Source organism: Bos grunniens, chromosome 6 (genome assembly GCF_055505025.1).
Source record: "Bos grunniens cultivar Pamir isolate PY7600 chromosome 6, Bosgru_T2T1.0, whole genome shotgun sequence".
Taxonomy (NCBI): domain Eukaryota; kingdom Metazoa; phylum Chordata; class Mammalia; order Artiodactyla; family Bovidae; genus Bos; species Bos grunniens.
In genome coordinates this window covers 13,003,609-13,021,300 of record NC_141170.1, presented here as the reverse complement: position 1 = coordinate 13,021,300, position 17,692 = coordinate 13,003,609, and the positions used below count along the sequence as shown (strand labels likewise).

At 46.8% G+C, this 17,692-nt stretch overlaps 1 protein-coding gene across 5 annotated transcripts in view; it reads left to right on the top strand.

Annotated features, from left to right (window-relative positions):
* STX18 (syntaxin 18) overlaps positions 1-17,692 on the top strand; it is a 119,727-nt gene that overhangs the window by 66,108 nt on the left and 35,927 nt on the right. For 3 of the 5 annotated variants that reach the window (XM_086404817.1, XM_086404818.1, XM_086404820.1), the window contains exons 2-5: positions 6,621-6,688; positions 14,498-14,613; positions 16,439-16,516; positions 16,676-16,742. In XM_086404817.1, the coding sequence (XP_086260943.1) occupies positions 6,621-6,688; positions 14,498-14,613; positions 16,439-16,516; positions 16,676-16,742 (329 nt within the window). Of the gene's footprint in view, positions 1-1,140; positions 3,221-6,620; positions 6,689-12,035; positions 13,312-14,497; positions 14,614-16,438; positions 16,517-16,675; positions 16,743-17,692 lie in introns of those variants that run through there. The other 2 variants (XM_086404816.1, XM_086404819.1) reach the window with 2 other exon arrangements.

Genomic DNA, 17,692 nt, shown 5'->3' with positions numbered 1-17,692 from the left:
GAAGTCCAGTGTCTTGATGACTTTTGAAATGAGCCTTATTAAAATGCAGTCACTTAAAAATGAACTTGGTTTATCTTCAGAGAAAGAAAAGGATGGGCCAGATGAATGCCTGTCGTTTTAGAATGGAGTTTAAATAATTGCTTGGTTGAGTATCAGCTTTGTGGAGAAGCCAGATCCCAGCAGGCCTTGGAGGGTGGCAGTTGGCTCCACACTGACCCATAGCTGTTGACATCACGTTTGACCTGAACAGGGCATCTCAGCGTTGAGTACTTTTGATCTCAAAACATTCTGTGTGCCCTGTGATGAAGGCGGCCCCCAGAGACGCCCTGCGCTCGGACGGGACGGTAGGGCTGTCTTCACAGGTGGACTTGTAGAGGCTGAAAGCACACAGGTCCTTGGGTTGGGCGTCACAGTCCCCCGTTTATTTTGAACCATTTATATGAAATGCGTCACTTCAGTGTCTTCTCATCTGTTAAGTGGGATTATAGCGAAACCTGTCCCACGAGGTTATCAGGAGGAGCGAACAAATGAGCTGGTGGACGGACAGCGTTTAGACTGGTGCCTGCCACACAGCATGTGCGTAATAAGAGTTTGCTGTTAACTTGTGCTGCTACTCTGCTTTTAAAGAATCATGTTTATTGCCCTCCCTTTGTAGTAAAGCTCAGGGAGATTAAGCAACTTGCTCAAAATTTCAGTTGGCAAAGGTTAAGAGTTTAGGGAGTTTATTAAAAACACCCATTTTCCCCCAGCAAGTTTTGGAGCTACCTGAAAGAAATAAGCAGTCAGAACATGAAAAAGCCAAACGGAGAACCGGACTATAGCTCTGTGGCCAGATGCGGGTGGAGCTGGAGCAGACCCTCTCTGCTGCCTGGCCACGAGCGAGCGGAGCCTGCTCCCTGCCCTCTCCAGACCCTACCCCAGCCAGTCCTCTTCCCTCAGACATGTGACGGAGGGGTCGGGAGACAGAAGAGGATATTCATCCAGCTGGGGTCCCTCGAAGCCTAACGAGGCGGGCATCACTGTCCCTTTCCGAGGAAGTAGCAGAGACTGAGCAGAGATGAGAACCAAGAAGCTCAGCCAACTCCCTGGATTTCTTACCCATTTCTCTCCTGTCTTCCCTGCTCCACCCAAACTCCACAGTCTTTTGCCGGGAGTCTGCTCCTCTGCTGATACCCTGCCCCACACTATGGGTGGAGGTAGATGAACTCAGACACGGGGAAGAGACCCAGCCCTGGAAGTTGCCTTCATTCCTTGTTTAAACCGTGTTTTGATGGCAGTTTGATGGTTGGTACTCAGGGTGAACAGTCATCGTGGCACCACCAGTCTCTGTGACCGTCCTGGTTCCTGGCACACATCTGTGGGCCTTCCTCGCAGCATCCTGACAGTACTCACCAATTCCAAGCCTCCTGTGTTGACAAGACTGGGAATAACAGCCGGGCTTGGAGGAGGAGACTTTAGTGGGGAAAACAGTTGCTTTGGATATATGCATGTTTCTACTTTGAGTGACTTTTAAAATGAGTGCTCTGTGTGGAAACATTCAAAAAAATCTCTCTTGTAGAGCTTTCTGTATCCACTGTAGTTGAAAACATTTTAAAAATCAGTGTCTATAAATAACTCTCACATGAAACCCAGTTTATATTTCTGTGGAAAAAAAGCCTCAAACTTAAATAAGCTAAGTAGTAATGGTTTATTGACCTTTTGATGATATAAATAACTTAGCCTTTGAGTCATATAGACTTGTGATCCATGCCAGTCCTGCCCCTTATTAGCCTGTGAGCTCACGTGGGCCTCAGTTTCCATGTGTATAAAATAGAAATGGGGGCGATGTCTAATTCATCCGATTGGTTATAAGGGAGCTGACGCCAGCACGAAGCAAGCACTTCACACACTACCTGGCACACACAGCGGTGCTCTGTAAGTGCCCGTCACTGTGGGGTGACGTCAGATGTGTAGCACACTGTTGAATACAGACGCACGAAAACAGCCTGACGTTGCTCACTGGGTGTTTTTCTCAATTCCCAGGCATCCCTCTTCATGACTACTATACTGAAAAACTGAACTTGCCACCTGCCAAGAATCTGTGCATAAATTTGGGGGTTAAGAACTACAGTCTGATAACTTAGAATACTGGGTTCCATCCAGGCTTCACCCCATGTGTCCCTGAGCAGATTACTTATCGGCTCTCTGACTCAGTTTCCTTATCTGTTAAAACAGGCATGATGATATTACTCATCTCGGGGTTGCTGGGAGAGTTCCATGAGCTAACGCATGCAGAGATCTTGGAATAGAGCCTGGCACATAGTAAACTCTCAGTGAAGGTTTTGGGGTTGGTAGGGTTGTTTTTTTTTAAGTGGTATTGATCATCTTAAGTGGAATTTTAAGCAAAAACTTGCTAAAGTCTATTTAGAAATAAAGTAGCTAGAGATTTGAGGTGGGGTTGAGTTGTTTGTTCAAGTATGGGTTATTACTAGTTTGGCAGCAGAAAATCTGTACTTCAGAATCACCAAACATGTTAAAAGAGAGTGAAAAATGGGAGATTTTGAAAAATAATGTTTTGTTAAGAAAGCTATCAAGCATGTATTGAAGTAGACAGTATTTATAAGGAGTCCCACACTCAGCTGTCAACTCATGACTGATCCTCTTTCAGGTGTTACTCTCCATCCCATGTTATATTGAAGCAAAGCCCAGGTATCATAGCATAAGAAATAGGGATCACATTTGTTACACTTTAAGTGAAACTTCTTGTAATCATGTTTTCTGAGGGGCTTCTTGTTCCTGGCACTCACCCCCCACACATGATCCCAACCCTGATAGACTAAAACTAGCTAACGATGCAGGGGGGGGAACTTAAAGAGGGGAGCTTCTGTGTCTAGACTGTGCAGTAGACTCCTTTGGACACTTAAACCTTTATTGAAAACATTATGACTCCTTTAAAAAGAAAAAGGCTGTTTCAGATAAGGCTTTATGCTATGTCAGATACACTATGACTGAATGTTTGTGTCATCACAGAATTGAAGCCCTGATAGCCAATGGGATGGTATTTGGAGGTGAGGCCTTCGGATCGGTGTCCTTAGAGGAAGAGATGCAGGACCACCATGTGAGGACTCATCAAGAAGGCAGCTGTCTACAACTTAGGATGAGAGCCCTCCCCAGGCCCCAGATATACTGCCACCTTGGCCAGGACTTCCCCGCCTCCAGAACTGAGAGAAACAAGCGTTGGGTATGTAAGCTACCCAACCTGTGGTCTTTTGTTACAGCAGCCCAAATTGAGACATAGTATGTTAGTTTCTTACTGCTGCTGTAACAAGTTACCATCAATTTAGTGGCTTAAAATGACAAAAATGTATTGTGTTCTTGTTCTGTGAGTCTGAAGTCCAAAGTGGGACTCCCTAGGTTGAGATCAGGGTGTGGGTAGGATGCTTTCTCTTCTGGAGATGCTAGGGGAGAATCCACTAAGTTGCCTTTTCCAGCATGCAGACGTGGTGTTCATCCCTTGGCTCCCTTCTTCTGTCTTGAAAGCCAACAATATTGGATCGAGTCCTCCCGTTGCATCGTTCTGACTCTCTTCTGCCTCCTTTTAAGGACCCTGTGGTTATATAGGGCCTACCTCCCCGGATACGCCAACATAAATCCAGAGTAATCTCCCTATTTTAAGCTCAGCTGATGAGCATCTTATTACTTTCTGCCACAATGATTCCCCTTTGCCATGTAACATAATAAATTCACAGGCTCCGGGGATAAGACTTGGACATCTTTGGAAGGAGGGTATATAGCATTCCCTTGCCTACCACAGTAGGTATAATCCTTAGGGTATTATTCATTGCATGTGTGCTTCAGTTCAGTTCAGTTCAGTCCCTCAGTCGCGTCCGACTCTTTGCGACCCCATGAATCACAGCACGCCAGGCCTCCCTGTCCATCACCAACTCCCGGAGTTCACTCAGACTCACGTCCATCGAGTCGGTGATGCCATCCAGCCATCTCATCCTCTGTCGTCCCCTTCTCCTCCTGCCCCCAATCCCTCCCAGCATCAGAGTCTTTTCCAGTGGTAGCCGTGCCCAACTCTTTGTGATCCCATGAGACTGTGGCCCGTCCTCTGTCCATAGGATTTTTCAGGCAAGAATACTGCAGTGGGTTGCCATTTCTTCCTCCAGGGGATCTTCCAGACCCAGGGATTCAATCTTCATCTCTTGCATCTCCTGCATTGGCAGGCGGGTTCATTACCACTGAGCCACATGGGAAGCCCGCATTATTCAGTGCCCACTATCTATCCAACAGGCAGTGGAAGTTTTTGTGCCTGACAGGCTCTGGGGAAAGGGGAGGACCATTTACCCTCTAGGAGCTTGTGGCGCTCTGGTGAAGGGAAGCTAGTCGGAAAGGAATCATTGTGGTCTTTGTGGTCGGTGGGGAGCGTGGCAGGACTGAGGCCCCTTGGGACTTCTGGAGCTGCACTGTGTAGGGCCGCAAGTGCTGCATTTGGGGCTTGGACTTGACCCCACTGATTAGGCGCAGAGATGACAGTTAGCTGCCCTCTGGCAAGTCGACTGGGAGAGATGCTTCCTTTGACTGAATTCACGCCTCCGCAGTGCCCTGTCCCCTCCCCTCACGTTGCCTTACTTACTCACTGCTACCTGGCCCCTTGCAGGCAGGGGCTTGGGAAGGGAATGGGAACCATTGCTGTTCGTTGCTGTCATTCAGTTGCTAAGTCGTGTCCAATTCTTTGTGACCCCGTGGACTGCAGCATGCCAGGCTTCCCTGTCCTTCACTATCTCCCGGAGTTTGCTCAAACTCCTGTCCGTTGAGTCAGTGATGCCATCCAATCATTTCATCCTCTGTCGCCCCCTTCTCCTCCTGCCCTTAAATCTCTCCTAGCATCGAGGACCCTGACCCTGATACTGGGAACCACTGAAGCATATTAAACAGGAGAGTTAATTTGATTATATCTCATATGTGGTATAATAAGCACCTAGTTTGCAGATCTAAATTTTTTTTTTCCCAACAGTCTTAAAAGTCAGATTTTAAAATGCAGCGTAAGTGGAAAATTGGAATAAGAGGATGAAGCAGGCAGCTGTGGTTTAGTGGAAGACAGGCCAAATGAACTCAAGAGAGTCCTGAGCTTGCCTCCAACCCCCACCAGACACTAACCGTGTAACTGTGGGCAAGTCATGTAGCCTCTGCGAGGTTCACATTCCCAGCCTGGTTGTGAGCACAGTGACGTCAGTGCCCACGACGGGCCGCTGGGGAAGAAGGAGGTCGTGTGTGTGTGTGGAGGTTCCTTATGGAGCCAGGGTTGCCGAACAGTCTCAGTAATCTTTGTAATCTGGTAAATAAATGAATATGTGGTCACAGTTCATTTTTTTCTTTAATTCATGCTCTTAAGATGCCTGAGGGTGCTTTTCTGAACTGTATTTGTTCTTAGTCTAGACCCTGGGAAATGTAACTGAACCCCGACTAACCTATCCCCAGACAGTTGCTGAACGTTTCTTCAGTGGTAAATACTGTTTTTGTATTTAGACGTTTACTCGGTCTGCAAGTACTGACTGACCCCACGCCGGGCTCCATGTTGTGTGTAGGGCCATGGGAGAAGCTGGGCAGCCTCCTCCTCACATGGTTCCTAACCCCTGAGAGGCGTGTGCGCAAAAGTGAAGCCAGTGGACGTGGCCGTGTGTAGCTGAGTGCCCGGTGGGTGGGATGCAGATATGCTTTTAAGTTCAGAGCGGAGTGAAAATTGGCCTGAGTTGGCCTTGACAGAAAAACTTTCATGCAAAAGATGAAAGTTCAGCAGATCCTTTGAGACCGGGGCTGCGTGTGTTTGAAATAAATACAAAGGGCATTAGAAGGAAGCGAGCGTGAGCCGTGGTCAAAGGACCGCGTGGGCCCCCGGCTTAGCTAATCGTTCTCTCCTTCTGGAAGCACTGTTGTCCGTGTCGACCATGTTCCCAGGCTTCTTCCTACCTCTTGTTGTTTTGTTTCTTAATCCCTCCTTCCACACACAGCACCTGACACATGGTAGGGGCTTTCGCCCGAAAAATGAGCCACCAGGAGTTCAGTCCCCTGTACTTTTGTGTCCTCTCTTGTTCATCCTCAGAAGTGGAGAAGATGGAGATGTGCTGTGTAGGAATTTATCACTGCTCCCGAATCTGTTTAATTCTGCTGCTCTGCATGGACCCTGTTTATAAACTTAATAGCTCCAGCCTTAGAATCCATCCCCTAGAACACTTGGAAGAAGGAATGTTTGTCTATAAAATTTTAGGTAGAAAATGCTTAAGGAAGGGAATTGGCTTTTATTAAGCATATGCTGTGCAGTTACTAGACATGCATTATCTCATAGAATCTCGAAGTTCCTTCGAGTCATCTCTTCATTGCTGTTGGTTCTTTCTTTCTTCCTGTAGTTGTTGTGATCTGTGACTTAAGCAGGAGACCAAGGCCTAGGAATGTGGGTGACTTTGACAAGTTAGTGATTATACAAGAGTCTAAAATCAGAAGTGTCCAGTTTGTAGCTTCAGAATCTTTTGAAGATTTGGAGAGAGAGCATTCCACTCTCTCTCTACTAATTTAAAATTTGTTGCATATGGGTGTAACATGTTTATCCATATAAACCATTTGCTTTCTTTTCATGACAGATTTCGCACATTGGCAAGCTAAGAGATTTTCTTCTGGAACACAGAAAAAATTATATTAATGCTTATAGGTAAGTGTCTTTTTTTTTTTTTAATCGTGATTTTGGTGACTGTTATTTACCATACCTATATTCCTTGTGAGGTTTTCGTCCTCACTTTATACTAACTCTGGGTTGTAATGGGGAAGATCAGTTTGACAGTGAAAGAAAATCTGCAGAGCAGAAAGGGGCTCCCAGCCAGGGTAAGTGCAGCCATATCCCATGTCCTTAAAGTCACCACAGCCCCACAGCAGTGTTCCCTGAGGTGCACACGTGTTTGCAGCTCTGTATGTGCCATACATGGCGTGAAGCATGCAGAGAGGATGGGACAGTGTCTCACTGAATGCATACTACTGAGCAAATGAAGAGATCACGCCAGTCACACAAAAATGCCATTTGGAGAGATGAGAACTCTTGCCTCCCTGAGGGTTTTTGTTAGGTTGATTTTTAAAAAGAAAAAGCATTTTGATTGCAACCTCCAAAAGGACTTCTAGAATGGACTCCAGCTCTCAGTAGACTCAGGACTATACTGCAGTGCCTCCTGCTCTTCCTTGACCTCTGTTCGCACCCGGCTTTAGTGTGGCATAGCTCCCATAGGATTCAGCTTCAACTGTAGTGCCTAAGCAGTGGAAAAGTTGGACTAGACATAGGAAATGACATCATTAGAAGCATCTGTTTAGGATTTCATCATTATAGAATAAGGGGTTTTGCCCTTTGGAAGCCTTCCTATCACACAGTTAGAAAATATGGAATAAATCTTCTGAATTTATAAAAGGACTTTAATCAATATATATGCAAAAATGGAAATATTTCATATCTGTTTTTTAACAGAGAAAATAATTATGCCCCAGGTGAGTTTTAAATAATCTATACCACTTTGTCTACTTTATGCTTTTAAGTGTATTTCATTTACATAATTTTGGAATATAGTAAAATTATTATTCTAGTGCTTCATACCAAGTAAGCCTTATTTTAAAGTTCTTAGTTAAAAAAAAAAAATAATAAAGTTCTCAGTTGGAATAGTTGGTCAACACTAGATGGCAGTATGAATTTTCTTTCTAAAGGTCTGTATGTACATCAGATGCTAATTCTATAGTCTGTACAGATGGAAGTGACGGTTGTTTTGGAAAGCTTAACAAAACTGGTGTAAGCCTACCATTTTCCAGCTCCTTTGTTTAGTACTTGCCATCTTAGGTTACGTAAGTGGTCGTGGAGATCTCTCATGGAATCCATTATTAACTTCCCTCTGCCTTCAAAAGGCATCCGCTAAAGTGAATGCTTTAAATGTTGGTTTAGTTCAAGCTACTCTGCCTCCTTATTAGCCATGCGAACCTGAGAAATTCACTTAAATTGCAGAAGGCAATGTCTTCCTCTAAACCAGGGGTCAGCAAACCATAGCCTATAAGCCAAGTCCAGCTCACTGCCTATTTTTGTACAGCCTGTGAGCTGAGAATAGTTCTTACATTTTTTAATGGCTATGGGAAGAGTAATAATAATCATAATGAAGTGAAGTCGCTCAATGGTGTCTGACTCTTTGCGTCCTCATGGACTGTAGCCTATCAGGCTCCTCCATCCATGGGATTTTCCAGGCAAGAGTGCTGGAGTGGATTGCCATTTCCTTCTCCAGGGGATCTTCCTGACCCAGGAATCGAACCCAGGTCTCCCGCATTGCAGGCAGACGCTTTACCATCTGAGCCAATAATCATAATATTTTACCTCATAAGAAAATTAAATGAAGTTAAATATTTGGTGTCATAAATAAAGTTTATTGGAACAGCAGCATGCCCATTCATTCACATGTTATGTATGGATGGCTGCTTTTACACCTCAGCAGCAGAGCTGAGTGGCTGTGCCCAGGCTGTATGGCCCTCAGAGTCTAATATTTATACTCTGGCCCTTTTCAGAAAACCTTTGAGGAGTCCTGCTCTAAATAATGAGAGTGATGCTCACTTGCCTATTAGTTAGATTCAGACAAGACGGTACAGCTGAAATGCTGTGCAGAAAAGAAAAAAAGCAGTGGATTTATAAAAAGATTATTGTATAAGGCAGCTATTCTGTAACTTTGCAGTAGTTTTAAACTTTTGACTATAGGGATGGGATTAAGACATTTCTCCTTGAACAGCACAGATCAGCTCCACAACACTGCCTGTCAGTGTTCCCAGAGCAGCATGGCGTGGACTTACTCCAAGTCCTCATGTTTCTCAGGACAGCAGGTAGCTGGCCTCGGCTTCCCCGTTTCCCAGCTACTGTGGCAGCACACGCTGGGAGGAAGCCCGGGGTCCCCAGGGCCCATTCCACTCTTGTCTACGCAGTGGTTGTGTGGCTACAGCATCAGCACAACTAGTGCTCCTGAGGCTTCCTGAGGCTTCCTGAGTCTTGACAGGTCATTACCCCACTGAGTCCTCCTCCCAGTTGTACTTCATCAGTAGCCGGAGGACTCCGAGTTTCCCTCCTGCCCCTGTTTTAGCTCCTCTGAAAGAGCAGGGCTTTGGGGGTCAGTCACACCCGAGTTCTAGTCCCAGCTCCACCAAGTATTAGTCATGTAAGTAAACACAACTCACTTCAGATATTTGTGCTTTAGTTTTCATTTGTTTTTAAATAAAGTATGGATAATGTGGATAAGGGGCTTCCCAGGTGGCTCAGTGGGTAAAGAATCCTCCTGCCAATGCAGGAGGCACAGGAGACACAGGTTTGATCCTTGGGTCGGGAAGATCTCCTGGAGGAGGAAATGGCAACCCAGTCCAGTATTCTTGCCTGGAGAATCCCATGGACAGAGGAGCCTGGCGGGCTACAGTCAATAGATCGAAAAGAGTCAGACATGACTGAGCACACTCACACGCAGTGTTCTTATGAGGACTGAATGAGATGTGTGTGAGAGTTCCTGTCACATGGAAGTCCCTTGGTGAATGGTTATTGAATTGGAACCCCATTTAACCTGTGGTGCAGGTGAGTCAGTGGCCATTTGATAAAGAAAGCACCTCTCAAGGGCTTCCCTGGTGGCTCAGTGGTAAGGAATCCGCCTGCCAATGCAGGAGACATGGATTTGATCCCTGATCTGAAAAGATTCCACGTTATGCAGAGCAACTAAGCCCATGTGCCACAACTACTAAGCCTGTGCTGTAGCGCCTGGGAGCCATATCTACTGAGCCCATGTGCTGCAGCTACTGAAGCCCGCAAACCCTGCAGCCTGTGCTCTGCAACAACTGAAGCCACTACGATGAGAGGCCTGAGCACCTCACCTGGAGAAAAGCTTGAGCAACAGTGAACCCAGCATAGCCTAAAAGAAGTAAAATAATTTTTTAAAAAAAGAAAGAAAGCACCTCTGTTTCCTGCCAGAGAGGAGGGAGGGAAAGAGAGGATGCCGGAGTCAAGTCAACGTGACACAGATGGACATGGTCAAAGCTCGCTCACCCGTGAAATCTGGGGTAGCAGCACAGGTGAGATCTGCGGGCGGGTGGCCTTGCTGAAGGCTCCTGAATTAGACGGGTGCACTCAGTCGTTAGTGCCATGCAACGGTCACAGCCCGGGAGCACAGAGCACAGAGGCCCTTGAGAGCGTATGAGAGAAGAAGCAGAGCAGAACCTCCGCTGCCACTAAACAGGGAGATCCCAGAGGAGAGGAGAGAGCAGAGCTGTGGCTGGAGGCCTGTTCACTCCCTGCTCAGGTCCTTCTGCCAGGCTGCCAGTCAGAGAAGTCCCTGCTCCAAGGGAAGGGCAGGAGGGTGGAGACTGAGGAGGGAGGGAGGGTGTCATGAGAGGTGTGGATTCTCTGGTAGAAACAGGAGGACCAGGGAATAAGCATTTCCCACACACACATACCCTACATTCTCTCCAGAGGGAGAAGGGCCACCCTTATCTTCTCCCATCACGTTCTCCCTCCCAAAGGTGGTAGACTATTTAAAGTCTTTTCTTTGTTTTACTGCTGTGCTTCCCAGTGCAGGGTGCTGGCTGTGGCCTGTTCTAGTGATCTCTGGCGGCCTTGCTCTTCAGTTCAGTTCCATCCAGTCGCTCAGTCGTGTCCAACTTTTTGCGACCCCATGAACTACAGCACACCAGGCCTCCCTGTCCATCACCAACTCCCGGAGTTTACTCAAACCCATGTCCATTGAGTCGGTGATGCCATCCAACCATCTCATCCTCTGTCATCCCCTTCTCCTCCTGCTCTTCAGTGGCGAGAAGCAAAGTTTGGGTTTACAGCCAGAGACTGAGGTCAGGCCGAAGCACTGAGAATGCCAAATCCTAGCCACTAGACCAGTGGCCAATGACAAAGCCCTGGCCCTTTTGCTTTGCAGGAAAGAATTCCCACAAAGGTGGAAGTAGAAACAAGGAAAGTGTTTATCAGGAGGGAGAAGAATACAGTACCTGTGGATAGACACATGGGTGGACTCAGAGAACGTCCCACCCTCGTGGTGGTTTAAATCACTTATATGGGACATTTCTTCCAGATTTCCTTTGGTTCTGAGTCTACCTTTGGTGCATCTCCACATCCTCCCATGTATGCACATGCATCTCACAGCCAAGATGGATTCCAGCGAAGAAGCCCATGGTTAACCTTGACCCATAGGCCTCCCCTTTTGACCGCCAAGGAACTTTCTAGTTGGGAAGGTCTCCTTGACTTTGAGAATGAGAAATCTGTGGTCATCTGGGCAGGGCCCAGCCTCCTCTCCCTATTTTCCTGCTATTTTCATCTTGAAGTGTCAGGAAAGGACTCCAGCTATTCACCCTGGTGGGCCCATCTATCTCCTGCCTCACTGGGAACATTGTGGATAGAGTGCGATCGTGGAATTGAGAGAAATGCTGCCTTCAGACCCACAAGGCTATGTTAGTTTGACATAATTAGGAAGCTATCATTTTTCCCATAATGTAGAACTCAGACTTTATCGACCCATTTAATTAAAAAAAATAATAATGACATTTTACTAAAGCAGAACAGCAAGAAACCTAAGTAGCCTCTGGCTAGATCTCTTGAATGATTTTAATTAAAAATAATTTCTCCACTTCTGGTAGATAGACCTTTTCCTCAATATCCTGGCGACAAAACAGTACCACCTGGGGGAGAAACTTTCTTGGTTTCTGTCGTTATTACTACTAGAATGACCATACTGGCAATTTCCAATTTAAAAGGTTAATATATAATGTATCCTAAAGGAACACCACCTTTTAATTGAGTATAATCAGTTTTATCAAATTAACCTTTAGACCTTTTCAGTTTCACTGAGCTGAGTTTCCATTAAGTCAAAATAGAGAAGGAGGACGTTAATCTCACGTTCCTGAAATTGGTCCTTTTATAGATCGACTCTGTCCATGGGGTGCCTCGTCACTCGGAAGTGAGCGCCGGTCTCATTTATCTGCCCCTGACCCCGTTAGCCTCCATTTCCGTTTCCGGTTTCTGGTGAGCCCGTTTCTTGAGGGGCGGTACAGACTGTGCCCATGTGCTCACAGCTCTTCATCCTCCCCTCTCCATCCTCTTGGCCGGACTGGGGAGTTGCGGAGAGGGTTGATGAGCCTGCTTGCCCAGCCCCTGCCCCACTTCCCCTCCCTGGGCTCTTTCTCCTCAGAGAACATTTCTGTCAGGATTACCGTGTTAAGCCAAATTAGTTAAGGAAACAAGACCCTGCGGAGGGCTGGGGGTTAGGGAAATACCCGTCTCTCACTCACCAAGGCGAGGCCATCCCTTACCCTGAAATCTACGGGCTGCCTTCTCTCCTTCCAGCGCTCGCCCGGAAAGTGTGGACGCTGGGCTTGGGGGCGTTGAGGGGGTGCCGTGCCGAGGTGGGAGAGGAGAGGAGACTGGCCTCCTGCTTGGCCCTAAGGAGAGCCCCAGGCTTACTCCTCCCTCTTCTCTTGGGGGCCTGTTCTAGGAGGGACACATTCCTGGGGCCTCTGTACCTCCGTATTTCCAGGGGAGGCTCTGGAAGTGGGATGTCTGCAGGTCTCAGGGCAAGGGGTGCAATCAGACCAGGAGGGGCCTGTTAAGGAGCACAGCTGTAGCTGTGTGTCAGGCTTCTCACATCGGCCTCACACACTAAGTGAGGTCATTCTGAAAGTAGTTGGTTATTGATCCATTGATTTATCAGCCTACTAAACCCTAGGATTGCTGGTGATGACGGGGATACAGCAGTGAACAGGCAGACAAATGCCCCCACCTTTATGGAATGTGTATTTTGGAGGGGAAGATAGAAAAGAAACAAAATGAGTAAAACATAGAATGTTGGAGCTTAGTAAATGTTTTTAGGGGGAGTGGAGAAGGGAAAATAGAAACTGTCAGGGTGGATACAAGTGTATAAAGGTAGCTTAGGGAAGTACTTATTAAGATGCAGGGACTTTGAATAAACAGATACAAGAAGTAAGCAGTCAGTTCATGGAGATCTCATCCAGGGAAAGGAGATCTCCAAAGGAGAAGGCAGCCAGCTAGTATACGTCCTGGTGCAGGGGTACGGCTGTAGCGTTCCAGGAAGTGTGCAGAGGCCAAGGCGGCTGGAGCAGCGGGAGGTGGGCAACTGAGGATAAGCCCAGAGAGGGCAGGAGTCCGAGCTTGTGAGGCACCTTAAGGCTCGTGCAGCTCTTGTAAGGGCCTTGGCTTCTGCTTTTAGGTGGGAAGCACTGGACATCTGTATGGAGGATTGATAGGATCTGACTGACTGTATAACAGGAACGGTAAGGCTGGTGCATTTGAATCATCGGAGGAGGAGCTTGCCAGACATAACAGGCCAGCTGGGCGGCTGCAGTGAACGGTCCAGCCTTGGGATCCCAGTGACATGGCCCAGAGGGGTTAGCAGTGGGTGGGATAACAAGAGGTCAGATTCTGGAAGTGTTTTGAAGGTAGAGCCAAGGAGATTTGTTAATGGATTAGTTGTGAACTGAGAGAGAAAAAGAGGTGCCAGGATGACCTTTTGAGGCCTGAGCAGCTAGAAGGAATGGAATTGCCCACAACACAAGTGGGAAGCGGGCTTGGGAGTGGCTGCGGGCTTAGTGTTGGGCATATTTGCAATACAGATTAAACATCTGAATAGAGATACTGAGCCAGCAGTTAGATATATGCATTTCAAGTTCAAGGAGAGGTTCGGGCTGAAGATATAAATTTGGGACTTATCAGTGTAAAACTAACAACAGAAAAAAACCCACTAGCCTAGCCGAACTCACCAAGGGAGCAGTGTGGACAACAGAAATATTCAGGGACTAAGGGTGTGCTATGCTTAGCCACTCAGTCGTGTCCGACTCTTTGCAACCCCATGGATTGTAGCCCACCAGGCTCCTCTGTCCATGGGGGTTCTCATGGGTTCCCATGCTCTCCTCCAGGGGATCTTCCCAACCCAAGGATGGAAACCAGGTCTTCTGCATTGCAGGTGGATTCTTTACTGTCGGAGCCACCAGGGAAACCCATGGGTAAAAGGTGTCAACAAAAAACCTGAAAACCAGCAGCCAGGGAGGTGGGAGGGAACCAGGAGAGAATGCAGTCAGGAGACAGGAGAAAGCAGATCAGGGAGGGGGGGCCATCAGCACTGTCCAAAGGTGGAAAGTACCTTGAGGGGAAGGATGACCCCAGTGGTGACCTTGGAGAGTGAAGACCACAGTGGGGGGGTGAGGGCAAAAGGCTGTTTGCACGGGGTCTAGAGAGAATGGTCAGGAAAATGGAGTTCGGGTCTGTAAGCTTCATATGCATTGGTTCCACTGTCTAGAGCAATCTCCCACCTCTTAGCCTGGCCAGCTCCTCCTCATCCTTCGAGTCTCAGCTTAGTGGTCATTTCAGCAGGGAGCTTTGCTCTCCCCTTCACACCCCATCCAGACTCCAGGTGTGGCATTTGCTGCTGCCCCTTCATGCTGTCCTCTCTCTCTCCGTCAGTCACGTCATGTCTGAATACGGGAGAATGACGGACACAGAACGAGACCAGATAGACCAGGATGCTCAGACGTTCATGAGGACCTGCTCAGAAGCGATCCAGCAGCTGAGAACACAAGGTGTGTGCCTTGAAAGGGGCAGCTGGCAGCCTTTTCGCGATTAAGTACTTACAGGATGCGTGTGGCACAGCCAGTTAAAGCTCTCTCTTGTGCTCTTATTTAGGTTTCAGTCTCAGAACTTTCAAAGTCTTCTTTTTCCTCATTAGTGTTTTAACCTAAGCCGTTAAAAATCATGCAAAGGCCATGATTCAAGTTAAACAGATGGGAAGAGGGAGGTGGAAAGGACCTCTCCAGACAGAACCAAGAGTTTACCTTGGGCCCAGGGTCAGAGAAGGTGACTCGAGTGTGGAGGTGTGTGCGGGTGTGCCTGTGTTCTGGGCGGCATTGAGTAGGGCAGCGGTTGATGGCATGTGAACAAGGACGCATGAAGGTACTCTGAGCTCTCTACTTGGAGCATTAAACTGTAGTGACAGACTCTCTTGGTAAAGAGGACGGCTCTGGAGCCTTGGCTGCGTATGCACGCACACCGGCTCCACATGTTCAGGCCATGTGGCCTTGGGCAAGTCACTTAGTCGCCCTGGGTCTCAGTTTCTTCATCTATAAAATGGAGACAGTTATATGGCATATTTCTTGGGGTCAACCCAAGGATTGAACCCAAGCCTCCTGCATTTCAGGCAGACTCTTTACCATCTGAGCCACCGGGGAAGCCCATTCTTGGGGTCATCATGAGAATTAAATTCTCCTAGCCACCCTCAGGACAATAGCTAGCCTTAGAGTTACCATCATCTCACTTTCATTGATGTTAAATTTTTACTGGGGCACTGAGACGGCTTCCCAAGTTAGGTGTCTACCTTGATTCTCTTTTAATTTGCTTAAGCAGATGCAGATTACGTTACATAGCATGGAATTCACGTGGTCAGATGCTGCTGTGCTCGACCCAGACTTTTGTTTGGGTAGCTTCCATTTGAACCCTGATGGACCACCTGGAGAGTGATGAAAACTGTAGACTTTCCTGCCACAAAAAAAATATGCAGATGCATCAGATTTTGTGTATAATTTTATGGATCCGTTGAATTCCCCATGTGAACCTCAGGTTCAGCAGCAGCCCTGTAGTGAAAACAGATCATGTCCCCTACCCTTAATGTCCATTCATTGAGATACCTTGAAAATACATGCACGTTAATACAATGATAAATAAGTACAAACCATGTGATCCTGGGCTCCTTCTGGATTCCTCATGTGTAAAACAGGCATAATCATAATCGCCTTCTGCATTGTTTGGGCCATTAGCAGTAATTTGTGTAAAGTACTGGCAGGGTGCCTCATACTGTAGGTACCCAGCCTCTACCAAAATACAACTGGCACAGACTCCAAGAAGAAGTGATGATTCACAGGAGAAAGGTGTTCTTGTGGCTCAGAGAGTCAAGGTTTCCCAGAGAAGGAAGGTTTCACTCAGTGTCGGAGGTGAATGTGAGTGGCTGAGGGAAGAGGACGGAGCAGCCCAAGCTGACAGGCAGCCGGGCAGGCAGAGGGGAGTGTATGCTCTGAGTTTGATTTAAAACGGTCCTTGAAGGTCAGCTTGAGCATTGGATCCTGTTAACACGCACGGGGTCAGCTCTCAAGAAATGGCCCACGTCAAACACGATCCCTTAGTAATAAACCATAAATTATTTGACTGTAGTTTTCAGCAGGTTTAATCTTTTACTCTCGCAAAACCTCATAAATCTCACTCTTTTAAAAATGAAATGTCACTTGACACAGGACTTGTTTTATAGCTGTGTTTTTAAGAATACATCTAATAAAGAAGCTGTTGTAAGGAAGCTGATGAATTGTTCTTCAGTGTAATTGAATACAGAGCCCTGAATATTGTCCTTTTCTGTTTCAGCCCACAAGGGGATACACTCTCAGCAAGTGAAGGAGCACAGGACTGCCGTTTTGGATTTCACTGAAGATTACTTAAAAAGTATTTCATTTTATCTTAAAGATCACATGTGGCATTTCACAATAGGTGGGATGCAGCCTTTAGCTTTGCTAGCTGAAGACTGTAATGTCTCACTGTATATAATGATACTTTTGCCTGAGAAGCAGTTTTAAATGGTCTCTGATATTTTCCCCTGGACAGGAGTGTGTAAACTTTACTCAGAACAAAGAGCCATCCGAGTCAAGCGAGTGGTGGACAAGAAAAGATTGTGAGTATTGTCTTCATTGGTGTTCTTTAGTTAACAATAGTAATGATAATAAGATTGCCTGGAGAAATATCAATAACCTCAGATATGCAGATGACACCACCCTTATGACAGAAAGTGAAGAGCAACTAAAAAGCCTCTTGATGATAGTGAAAGTGGAGAGTGAAAAAGTTGGCTTAAAGCTCAACATTCAGAAAATGAAGATCATGGCATCTGGTCCCATCACTTCATGGGAAATAGATGTGTAAACAGTGTCAGACTTTATTTTTTTGGGCTCCAAAATCACTACAGATGGTGACTGCAGCCATGAAATTAAAAGACGCTTACTCCCTGGAAGGAAAGTTAATGACCAACCTAGATAGCATATTGAAAAACAGAGACATTACTTTGCCAACAAAGGTCCGTCTACTCAAGGCTGTGGTTTTTCCTGTGGTCATGTATGGATGTGAGAGTTGGACTGTGAAGAAGGCTGAGCACCGAAGAATTGATGCTTTTGAACTGTGGTGTTGGAGAAGACTCTTGAGAGAGTCCCTTGGACTGCAAGGAGATCCAACCAGTCCATTCTGAAGGAGATCAGCCCTGGGATTTCTTTGGAAGGAATGATGCTAAAGCTGAAACTCCAGTACTTTGGCCACCTCATGCGAAGAGCTGACTCATTGGAAAAGACTGTGATTCTGGGAGGGATTGGGGGCAGGAGGAGAAGGGGACGACAGAGGATGAGATGGCTGGATGGCATCACTGACTCAATGGACGTGAGTCTGGGTGAACTCCGGGAGTTGGTGATGGACAGGGAGGCCTGGCGTGCTGCGATTCATGGGGTTGCAAAGAGTCGGACATGATTGAGCGACTGAACTGAACTGAACTGAATCATAATAATAGCAGCTAAAGTTTGTAAATGATGATGATGATGATGATGATGATGTAGTTGCTAAGTTGTGTCCGACTCTTGGTGA